At 44.8% G+C, this 12,090-nt stretch overlaps 1 protein-coding gene across 1 annotated transcript; it reads left to right on the plus strand.

Moving 5' to 3' along the window:
* The first annotated feature begins 5,177 nt into the window (after positions 1–5,177).
* On the plus strand, positions 5,178–6,294 carry LOC146721636 (uncharacterized). Its single transcript, XM_085486490.1, is given in 3 exon segments — positions 5,178–5,558; positions 5,561–5,878; positions 5,881–6,294. Coding segments are annotated over 3 exon segments (1,098 nt in total). The 5' UTR covers positions 5,178–5,192.
* The last annotated feature ends 5,796 nt before the right edge of the window (positions 6,295–12,090 follow it).

The following is a 12,090-nucleotide window of genomic DNA, read 5'->3' on the forward strand; positions in this document are numbered from 1 at the left end:
CGGAAGCTTTGGCGGTGACCCGGCCGAAATGCCGGTGATACCACCGGAAACTAGCCGAAGTACGGAGACATCCGACCGATCACCCGGACTATAAAATCCAGGATCAACGATTGTACAGGCATGTACTCCACGATCTGGACTTCCGGGAAACACCAGCCGAAGAGCAATGGAAGCAGTGCGTGCCTGCAGACCAACGACCCGCCCTGCTTCAGCGAATGCACGACGACCCGGCCGCCGGGCACCTGGGCGTTTCCAAAACATTGGCTCGGGTGGCCCAGCTATATTACTGGCCCGGCATGTTTCGGGAAATTGCCCGGTACGTCCGAGGGTGCGCTAATTGTGCGCGGCACAAGGCCAGTCAACAACGACCGGCTGGACGGATGATGGCCACCCCCGTCCGCGCACCATGGGAACAAGCCACCGTAGACCTGATCGGTCCCCTGCCTCGATCCACTAGCGGCCATACCTGGCTATTAACCATTCAAGACCGGTTCAGTAAGTGGATCGAGATGGTCCCGCTCAGAAAAGCCACCGCCGTAGCCGTAGCCCGAGCACTCACCGACCGCCTGATATACCGGCACGGGTGTCCGGTCGCCTTGGTGTCCGATAACGGGACTCAGTTCGTCGCGCAACGCATTAAGGCCTTGCTAGCCTCCTACGGGATACAACATCGGAAATCCCCCGTGTACACTCCGCAATGCAATCCGGTAGAGCGAGCGAACCGTACGGTTAAGACAATGATCAGCCAGTACGTAGGCCGGCGGCACAAAGACTGGGACGAGCGAATCCCCGCCTTACAGTTCGCCATCAACACCGCCCGACATGAGGCCACCGGATACACTCCGGCCTACATCCTGCACGGCCGAGAGCTCGCCCGCCCACATCCAGAGGATCGACCAGGAACCGCACCAGCACCAGGACCAAGCACCCGCCAGACCCAGTTGGAGGACGCCTACAAGGTGGTCCGGATCCACCTCGCCCGGGCCTTCCAGCGGCAAGAGAAGCCGTACAACCTGCGGCGACGAGACTGGCGACCGCAGCTGGGCGAACGCGTCTGGAAACGCGACCGCCCCCTGTCCAGCAAGGCCAACGCGTTCAACGCCAAGCTGGCCCCGAAGTACAGCGGACCAATGACTGTCCGGAGGATCGTATCCCCCGTAATCGTTGACCTCAAGGACGCCCGAGGACGATAGCACCGCCACATCCATGTGCAGAACCTCAAGGCGGCATCCGAGGAAGAGGACGAGGAAACCGTCGGGGCGTAGGACAGGGCCAGCCGCCGTGATTTCTCCAGCGCCATACCCCCCACGCCATCTCGCGGCTCCCTGTATCAACCTCCCGACTCGGCCGACCACGTACGATCCGCCGTCTAGAGAGGGGGTAGTGTAACGGCGTGGCCGTTACTAACGCCTCGCGGGCCGATCACCCGCTCGCCACTTGAGGCTATGGCGCCTAAGGCGCCCCTAAACGCAGAAACATAAGCGATACACGGGTCACCCTACCCCAGGGGGCGCCCCACTACAACCCCCAGAGGCGCCCCATTACGACGCCGGCGTTACCCCCACCACAACCTCGATGTAGAGTGGGGGAACCGCCGGCAGGGTATATAAGCCGGCTCGACGGATGAGCCGGCACCAGTCCTGTTCCGGACCTCCTAGCCAGGCAACGGGCTTCTCATTGTTACGCCGGGTTTCTCGGTTTCTGGCCTCCTACCTTTAGTATCGGGCAACGGGTTTCTCTTTGTTACGCCGGGTTTCCCGGTTTCCGGTCTCTTCCTGCTATACACCGGGTGACGGGTTTCTCGTCATTACGCCGGGTTTCCCGGTTTCCGGTCTCTTCCTGCTACACGCCGGGCAACGGGTTTCTCGTTGTTACGTCGGGTTTCCCGGTTTCCGGTCTCTTCCTGCTACACGCCGGGCAACGGGTTTCTCGTTGTTACGCCGGGTTTCCCGGTTTCCGGTCTCTTCCTGCTATACACCGGGTGACGGGTTTCTCGTCATTACGCCGGGTTTCCCGGTTTCCGGTCTCTTCCTGCTACACGCCGGGCAACGGGTTTCTCGTTGTTACGCCGGGTTTCCCGGTTTCCGGTCTCTTTCCTGCTATACACCGGGTGACGGGTTTCTCGTCATTACGCCAGGTTTCCCGGTTTCCGGTTTCTTCCTGCTACAGGCTATACGCCTCCGTACACCGTATCTCTAAGTTATACCGGGTAATTTGTAAATCTTTTCCGGACACCGCTACAGGCTATACGCCTCCGTATTTTGTTTATATCGGGTAGTCAATAAGTTTCTCTATTTAAGGCTTTATGCCAACAAACATTTTGTTTATACCGGGTAGTCAATAAGTTTCTCTATTTAGGCTTTATGCCAACAAACGTTTTGTTTACTTGTTTCTTTTTGAATAAACCAAAGCATTGTTAATAAGGAATAAGCGAGTCTGAATCTCCCCCTTCCTCCCGAATCCTGGAACCGGCGAGCCGATCCGCGGCGTCGGGAAAGGTGAACCGTTACAGATTTTCTTGTCGCCTATCACTTTATATGGTCACGATAGATTCTCTTGATCATATTTGGTCATAAGAAGAGCTCAATCGTTGCCTTCTCAGGACCCCCAAACCACCCCCTTCTTTTATAAGAGAATTTATTATATCTTCCTTGGAAAAGCGTTTTCGTGGGAATCCTCCCACCCAAAAATTTGCACACAACACCAAGATTTTTCGTTTTCGAAGGGTATATAAACCCTAGAAAATTTGGCCGGACGACGGCATTTCATCATAATCACGGGACAGGCATTTCATCATAGAAAGTTACAGTGTACATTTTAAATTGTCGCTAACCAAGGAGTGCAGCAACAATTTCGTACCATCCTAAAATCATCATAACGATCTATAACACGAATCTCGGACTATATAACTTTGTCAACGACGTCTGATCGCTGTAACCCCGCGTAAATTTGTAACTTGGTATATTGTTCAAGTCACGGGTTAGCCGTCGAACTCGCTGACTTCTTAAGTCTTAATTGCGCACAATTTGTAACCGGCTTAAAGAAAACGAATAAAGAACTTCAGAGCATCGTACGACCGAGCGTTTGATTTCGCCATAAGCACCCCACGACCGAGGTCCTTACGAGGGAGCAAAACTGGCCAGGCACATCACAGGTCTACGAAGAATTCGTCGTCTTAAAGGTAGGAATCTGTTAAACACACAGATCATCCCACAATCCGACATTACATAAAAATTCGAACGAGTTTTAAAGGTCGCGTAGATTTCTTTCAATCATTATCCAATTACTTCCCAAATATCCTATCAATAAGAAATCACATCAATATTAGATAATAGATTCTAACATAAATGCAAACTCTCTTATCAACCCCTTAATTATTTCCTACCCCCGAGCACTTGAATAGTGCACCGGAGAAAACTCTCTTATCAACCCCCTGATTATTTCCTACCCGCGAGCACTGAATAGTGCACCGGAGAAAACTCTTTTATCAATCCCCCGATTATTTCCTACCCCCGAGCACTTGAATAGTACATCGGAGAAAACTCTCTTATCAACCCCCCAATTATTTCCTACCCCCGAGCACTGAATAGTGCACCGGAGAAAACTCTCTTATCAATCCCCCGATTATTTCCTACCTTCGAGCACTGAATAGTACACCGGAGTAAACTCTCTTATCAATCCCCCGATTATTTCCTACCCCCGAGCACTGAATAGTGCACCGAAGAAAACTCTCTTATCAACGCCCCGAGATAGATCTTTTTCCTCAATCTTCTCTTTCCTAATAAACGATATTAAGAGATCAATAATTTGACAATTCTCTAGTTAATTGGATTCGAGTTAATTAACGTAATCTCCTTCTGTATACCATTCCCTAGTAGTATCCTCTTAGTAACATCTAATTTAAATAGATATTTTATTATTATTTAATAAATGAATACACGAGAACAGAAGATCAAATATCGAAAGAAACGTAATCGTAGGGCAGGTAAGAAAACTCGAGCTAACAAAATTGCATCTACTCTACTTTGGCTCAGGCGACGGTCACCGGATAATAAACCTCGTGTCAAATCGTATAAAAAAGTTACCTTTTCTCCGGAGACTGTAAAAAGATTGAAGACTTCATCTATTCAGCTAAATCTTGACAATAAGCTCGTAGCGAACAAAGGAACTCCCCCTCATATTGAGATCGAACCCTCGATCAACCAACCTCTTAATTCCCTTGAATTCACGACTCCTGAACTAACAGGTTCAATCAATTCTTTAATAGAAGAAACACTTAATTATTTTGATCTCGGACCCAACTTCCTAGAGTTATCACCAATCTCAGACAAAGGAATTCCCCCTGACTCCGGAATAGAATCCTTGCCAAAAGAATCATCATTATTTACAGAACTGTGCGATTTAATGTCGGAAATAGAGGAGAAATCTCCCAGGATCTAATAAAATTCTTAGAAGAACAGTGTCCGGATATCTCATTTAAAATCGATCAGTATGCTGGTTATTTAAATATTTGAATCATTTCTCAAATGTCATCAGAATTTACTATTGAAGAAAACCGGAAATTAATTAACGAGGAAATTCATACAATAATAAGCATAATTATCGCCCTACTAATAGACATTTTAGAGGGAAACATCGATCTAGACCAATTTCTCGTCTGCTTAGATAACATTCCGGATCCATTGCACACGATAAACACGAGATTTCGCGAAAACCGATAATTCTTGTAATTTAAATAATCATTTAATAATAGGACCCCATGAGAGATTCTCAAGACCTTAGATTTGAGAGTTATATTATATTTTCGTTATTGAATTTATTAATTAACAACTATTTAAACGGGGAAATTACAGTCGATCAATTGATAAATTCATTAGATAGTTTAGAAAGAATTGCTAGTAGAAATCCTTTTTTCATTAGTAACTAGAATTCCCCATCCCCAACGTCCCGACACTCGGTCCCTAGTTCCACAGTATAGTCCGTGCTCTCGGCGTCCCTGAGGTATAATCGGTGTAAGCAGGTTGCCTCATAAAAAACAGAGAGTGCCCCATTCTTTCTAGCCTAGGAATAGAAAGAGTAGGAAGGTCACTAGGACGTGACACGGAGTAACAATTGGGAAAGAAAAGTTTTGGACAATTACATACCCAGACGACATGGTCCTACTAGCAAAGAGTGAGGAAGAACTAAAAGAAATGATAAAAAAATTTAAGAGATACTTAGAAAAGAAAAACATGCTACTGAGTACAGAAAAATCAAAAATACTGGTATTTGAGGAAGGAAGAGAAAGAAAGAAAAAAAGGGAATGGAAGTGGGGAGAGGGAAGCATAGAAGAAGTAAAGGAAATCAAGTATTTAAGCTATATATTGCAGAAGAATGGAGAAACAGAAAAACAGATATTAGAAAGAGTCAAGAGAGTGACAATTGCGATGAAAAAGACATGAAGCATCGGAGAGAAGCTGTTTAAAGATGATTACGGTAGAAGAGTCAAAATGTTCGATGCACTTGTCGGCAGTGTGGCTTTATACGGAGCAGAAATCTAGGGGATGGAAGAACGAAGAGAGAGAGACTGGATAGAATAAAGAGGAAATATATAAAATAAATCTTAGCTTTAGACAGGATAACACCAAATTATATTGTGATAGAAGAGACGAAGATGAAGGAATTAAAAACGGAAGCAATGAAAAGAGCAGCAAAATTTGAGGAAAAAGCGTGGAATAGCGAGAAGAAAATAGTAATAGAATGTATCAAGGACTTAAATAAGAAAAGAGCAAAAGGAGAGGAGAGCAAATGGGAGACGGCAAGAAGCAGACTACTGAAAGTATTAGGTATTGAAAAAGACGACGTAAGAAGAGAAAGAGAAGTGAAAAAGGAGATAACAAGAACAATATGAGTGAGAAAAGGGAAGGAAAAGAGAAAAAAGAAAGAAGGAAGAGAATCGACGAAACGAGATACAACAGAATATATAAAGAGCTTGTAACGGAGAACTTGCCAGAATATCTACGTGGAAAGAAGAAAAGGAAAGACAGATGCCTAATTGCAAGGTTTAGATGCGGAAATGAATGCAGAGGAAACCAACACTGGAAAGAAGAAGAAGATAAAGCCTGTAGAATTTGCAAGGAAGAAATAGAAAGTCTGGAGCATGTGACGGAGAGATGTCAGGTAACAAAAAGTGATATGCAAAAGGAAGAGCTTTTAAATGAAGATGGCAGAGGACTGGAGGACATGAAAAGGATAGAAAAGGAGAGAAGAAATAAAGAGAAAAAAGATAAAAACGGAGAAAGAAAGAAAAGATAGACAAAAAAGACATACTTTAAGGAAGGACCAAGGAGGTCAAAGAGGCCAAAGAAAAGAGACAAGAGATGTTAAGTTCTCAAGTTTGAGCAAGTCTGTGATTTTTGACTAATGAAATTGATTTAAAATGATTAAATTGGTTTAAAATAATTTAAAATAAAATAATTTAATTTAATTTAATTTGGTTTGACTAATTAATTAAGTAATTAACTAATTTGATTGAATTTTGATTTTTGGGTTTTTTTAGTCTTTCTTTTAGTTTTTAGTTTTTAGCTTCAATGTTAAATTATAAATTTTAAGTGTAATTTTAATTGGTAATAATTTGTGATAATTTTCGGATAATTTGCAATGATGCGTACTTGTAATTTCAATTTTTGTTATAATGTGATTTCTAATTTCTAACTTCTAATTTCTGATTTACAATCTTTATTTATTTGTAACGGTGCGGATTTCGGTTAGCCTCGGACGGCTCGCCGGAACCAGGATTCGGAATCGGAAGGCCAAACTTGCGTACACGGTTTCAAAGTCACAAATGGTTAATTCAATGATTATTTACACTTTATATATACACTTATATAACCTAGCGGACGGTCACACAAACTTATATCTAAACGCGCGGACGGACGAATCTCGCGGTCGCGGAGCCGCGGGCGGCGGCACGGCGCGCTGCGGGAGAGTCGGATGCCGGGTATACCCTGGCGTCAGAGGGGGCACGCCCACCTCTGCCGACCGGAGAACGAAGCCGAATGCCGGGTACCCCCAGGCAGCGGAGGGGTCAAACCCACCTCCGTCGGCCGGACACAGGAGACCGAATGCCGGGCACTCCCAGGCAGCGAAGGGGTTAAACCCACCTCCGTCGGTCGCAGAAAAAGGAAACCGAACGCCGGGTACTCCCAGGCAGCGAAGAGGTTAAACCCACCTCCGTCAATCGTAGACAGGAAAGTCGAACGCCGGGAACTTCTAGGCTCCGAAGAGGGTACTCTCGTCTTCGTCGACTGTCGTTGGATCTGGTGTAGGAAGCCTCGGGGACACCCAGAGGCCTAGGTGCTAGAATCAAGATTCGGGACAGGACTGGTGCCGGCTCTTCGGACGAGTCGGCTTATATACCAGTGCGGTTCCCCCCCCCCCCCCCACGCGCTTCTTCTCGCGTAGCGGGCATCCCTCGGAAGGGATGAATCACGCGACCGGCGGATGGTCGGCTCGGCGCGTCGGGCAGATGTCCGGCCCGGCGCAATTAGTGACGACCACTAATGGGTCGTCATATCACCCCCCTTTTTACAGGAAGGTGGCAGGAAGGGGGTGGACGGTCCGTGGTCGACCTTGTCGGTCGAAGCGGATGATCCACTTTCCCGTCGCCGTACGTAGCCGGTACTTCCGGTTGATCGTGGCAACGTGGAAGGGGACCTCCACCATGATGCCGTCCTCCAGCGTTACCTGCACCGGCAGCGTCGCGGCGGTGTTCGGCGGACGCGGCGGAGGCGGACGTGCGTGGTCGGCTGTCGGTCTGCAGTCGGGCGTTCTCGTTGGTCACTCCGGTGCTCAAGGCGGTGACGTTGGCGTAAGCGGCGGTATATCTTGTGGCCCGGCGTGTGGCGGTTGGTGCCAGGCCGATCCCCAGCTTAGCCCACAGATCGATGCCAATCAGTATCGGGCTGCTGAGTCTAGGCAGCACCGCAAATCGGTGATGACACTGGTGATGACAGGGTCGTCCTTGGACTCGGAACCTCAGGCGGACAGTGCCGATGACACTGGTGGTGGTCTCGTCGGCTAGCCGCACCGTATCTCCGCCCGTGCCACGGCGTTAGATCGGGATCTGGCATCATCGAGCGGTTTCCTCGTCCATAAGGAGATTTCGGAACCGGAGTCCAACAGGGCTCGGACCTCCGTCTGGTGTATTTGTATGTGTAGGTGCGGCCTGGGATCGTACTCTATTCGATGCTGGACCGGCCTACGTCCGCTACGTTCCCGGTCCGGGCGGCGTTTCCCGACGGCGGGTGGCAATCCCGGGTAAGCACGCCGTCCTTGCCGCACCGGGAGCAGAACTTTTTGGGGGGGCGCTTGCAGTCTAGGCGGGTGTGTCCCCGCTGTTTGCAGCGCCAGCAGTATTCCTCTCGATTATACGTGGCGGCGGCTACAGTGGCCCTGGGCTGAGCGGGGCTCTCCGCCTCTGAGTGATAGCCTCGTACTGGGCGGCCCTCGTGCTTAGGTCACTGAGGCTGGTCTGGTCTGTCAGGGGAACGTACAGCTGGTACTCAGGGTCCATGTTTTCGTAAACCTGCTCGACCTTGTCTCGGGTCGTGTACCCGCCGGCTTGACGCATCATGGTCAGTACGGCCGTTGAGTATGCTTGGAATGTTTCCCCGGGTCGTTGATGCCGCCCTTGAATCTCCCGTCTCATCCGCCGTTGATATTCGGGCGGTAGGAAATGGGTACGGAACGCCTGAATAAACTGTTCCCAGGTATCCCATTCTTCGTTATGGTTCCGATACCACAGTAGGGCGTCGCCCCGTAGTAATTCCGGCAGGCCGGTAATCAGATGGTCGGGGTCGAGGCCGTAACTGACTCGGAGTTTCTCTGTTCGTTCCAGGAAGGCGAGTGGATCTTTACCCTCAAAGAAGTGACTCCATTTTCGGATCTGATTTATCGTTTTCATCCCGTCGGGTACTGGTAGATCCTGGCGGGATCGTGGCGCTCGGCGGGCCACTGTGGTTTCGCTGCCGCTAGCGTCCTCCTCGTCGGACATCTGGTCGTCCCCCGGTTCTATGATTGTTGGCGGGATTAAATTGGCAGCCTTCTGCTGCGTGCTAGTCCCCGGCATGATTTCTGGATGTTGGCTCAGGTGTCTCCGAAGGCGTTTTCTAATTGTGTCCAGCGGAGCGGTCGAGTCAAGGTTGTGTCGATCTAGCTCCTGGAGTACCTGATCTTTTGTGAGCAAGTGTACCCACGCTACTGCTCATTCAGTGATACGCAAGCTGGGCCTACCGTGCGTCAGGTCCCTGTTCGGGCGCCATGTAACGGTACGGATTTCGGTTAGCCTCGGACGGCTCGCCGGAACCAGGATTCGGAATCGGAAGGCCAAACTTGCGTACACGGTTTCAAAGTCACAAATGGTTTATTCAATGATTATTTACACTTTATATATACACTTAGCCTAGCGGACGGTCACACAAACTTATATCTAAACGCGCGGACGGACGAACGATCTCGCGGTCGCGGGGCCGCGGGCGGCGGCACGGCGCGCTGCGGGAGAGTCGGATGCCGGGTATACTCTGGCGTCAGAGGGGGCACGCCCACCTCTGCCGACCGGAGAACGAAGCCGAATGCCGGGTACCCCCAGGCAGCGGAGGGGTCAATCCCACCTCCGTCGGCCGGACATAGGAGACCGAATGCCGGGCACTCCCAGGCAGCGAAGGGGATTAAACCCACCTCCGTCGGTCGCAGAAAAAGGAAACCGAACGCCGGGTACTCCCAGGCAGCGAAGGAGTTAAACCCACCTCCATCGATCGTAGACAAGAAAGTCGAACGCCGGGAACTCCCAGGCTCCGAAGAGGGTACTCTCGTCTTCGTCGACTGTCGTTGGATCTGGTCTAGGAAGCCTTGGGTACACCCAGAAGCCTGGTGCTAGGATCAGGATTCGGGACAAGACTGGTGCCGGCTGTTCGGACGAGCCGGCTTATATACCAGTGCGGTTCCCCCCACGCGCTTCTTCTCGCGTAGCGGGCATCCCCTCGGAGGGGATGAATCGCGCGACCGGCGGATGGTCGGCTCGGCGCGTCGGGCAGATGTCCGGCCCGGCGCAATTAGTGACGACCACTAATGGGTCGTCACACATTAAAGCCAAAGATGGAGATAAGATGCAGATGTAATTAGCGCAAATGTAACATTTATTATTATTATTAGTTATCATTTATCATTTAGGAATTGTTTAAAATTTGTAAAAGTTTATTTATGTATAAATATAAAGGTATATGTAAAATCGGAAGCCATCCTAAGCCGAAAGGCAAGGATTATTATAATAAATAAAAAAATAAATAAAAATAACAAAATATTATGCTTTTAATTTATATAACTTTATTATTAATAAATTTTGTAATTATTTAATTCACTCTTTAATTATTAAATAACATTTATTTATTGCATTCGATTGGATCCCAGTCAGAAATGATCGGTCGAATAGACGTTAAGTGAATCGATATCGATTCGACCAATTCGCGACATCAATTCGACGTCGATTTAAATCTCATTTCTAGCTGAGATATACTATATTACTATATATATATATATATATATATATTATTTATATATATATATATATATAATACACATTATATATATATATATATATATATATATATAATGTGTATTAGACTAGCGCTTATTTTGGACTTAAACGAATTATTTTGCTTCCAGTTGTCCAATACATTCCAAATGGCTAGAAAAAAATACCATCGCAACGCGAGCCCTATAGCTCAATATTAAAAGGTTTCACGGACCCCATTGATTTATTTGTATATTTAAATAACATATAGGTTTTTTGAATAATTTTTAGCTGTAATTTTTTTGAGGTAAAAAAATTGTAAAAATTTAAATCTTGTGTAAATCACTTAGATATTTGACGTAGTTTTAACAAGAATTTTGTCAAAATTCTGATAACATATTTGACGTGGTTAAAAATACAAACCTGACCAAAAATTCTTGTATACATAAAATTATCAGTTTTATTGTTTCAATTAAGTTTTCACGTATTGATATTGTATTAAAATGTAATTGTATTTAACAAGGTTAATACAAAGCTCACATTTCAAATTTTAAAAAATCATGACTTTAAGGCAATTACATTAACTGTAACCGAAAAATTAAAAAATAATCAATTAATGTGATGATAACTTTATGTATTAAATAAGTTTTTGAAAATGTGCTTTATTATATTATTAATTATTATAAATTATAATAATATATTATTTATAATAATTAATTATAATTATAAAAAATATAAAGATAAATTTTGCTTACCTTATTTTACCTTATATGACATATATTATTAAGAATTCGATATCTTGTATTATGTATCGTAGTAATAATATTAAAAGAGTACTTTTATTATAATCACAATAGTAATATGTATATAAAATCATAGAGCATTGCTTAAATTAAATTACATAACAACTGTTGCATTACTAATCTTTAAATTTTATCGACATAATATTTTTATAATTATGTTAATGTTTTTAACTTAAAAGATAAAAAATTATTGATTCAAAATGCTATGTTGGACATACTAAAATTTATGAGTAAGAAATGTATTTATATTGTATTAATTATTATAAATTATAATAATATATTATTTATAATAATTAATTATAATTATAAAAAATATAAAGATAAATTTTGCTTACCTTATTTTACCTTATATGACATATATTATTAAGAATTCGATATCTTTGTATTATGTATCGTAGTAATAATATTAAAAGAGTACTTTTATTATAATCACAATAGTAATATGTATATAAAGTCATAGAGCATTGCTTAAATTAAATTACATAACAACTGTTGCATTACTAATCTTTAAATTTTATCGACATAATATTATTATAATTATGTTAAATGTTTTTAACTTAAAAGATAAACTAAATTATTTGATTCAAAATGCTATGTTGGACATACTAAAATTTATGAGTAAGAAATGTATTGATAATTTGTATTCATTTACTTCATTCCTTAGTAACTAAATTTTTTGTCATAAAAGAATAGTATAATAATATAAATATGAAAATTAAATTTTTACTCAGAAATCGT

Source organism: Nylanderia fulva, unplaced genomic scaffold (genome assembly GCF_048542155.1).
Source record: "Nylanderia fulva isolate GAGA-0341 unplaced genomic scaffold, ASM4854215v1 Scaffold44, whole genome shotgun sequence".
Classification (NCBI taxonomy): domain Eukaryota; kingdom Metazoa; phylum Arthropoda; class Insecta; order Hymenoptera; family Formicidae; genus Nylanderia; species Nylanderia fulva.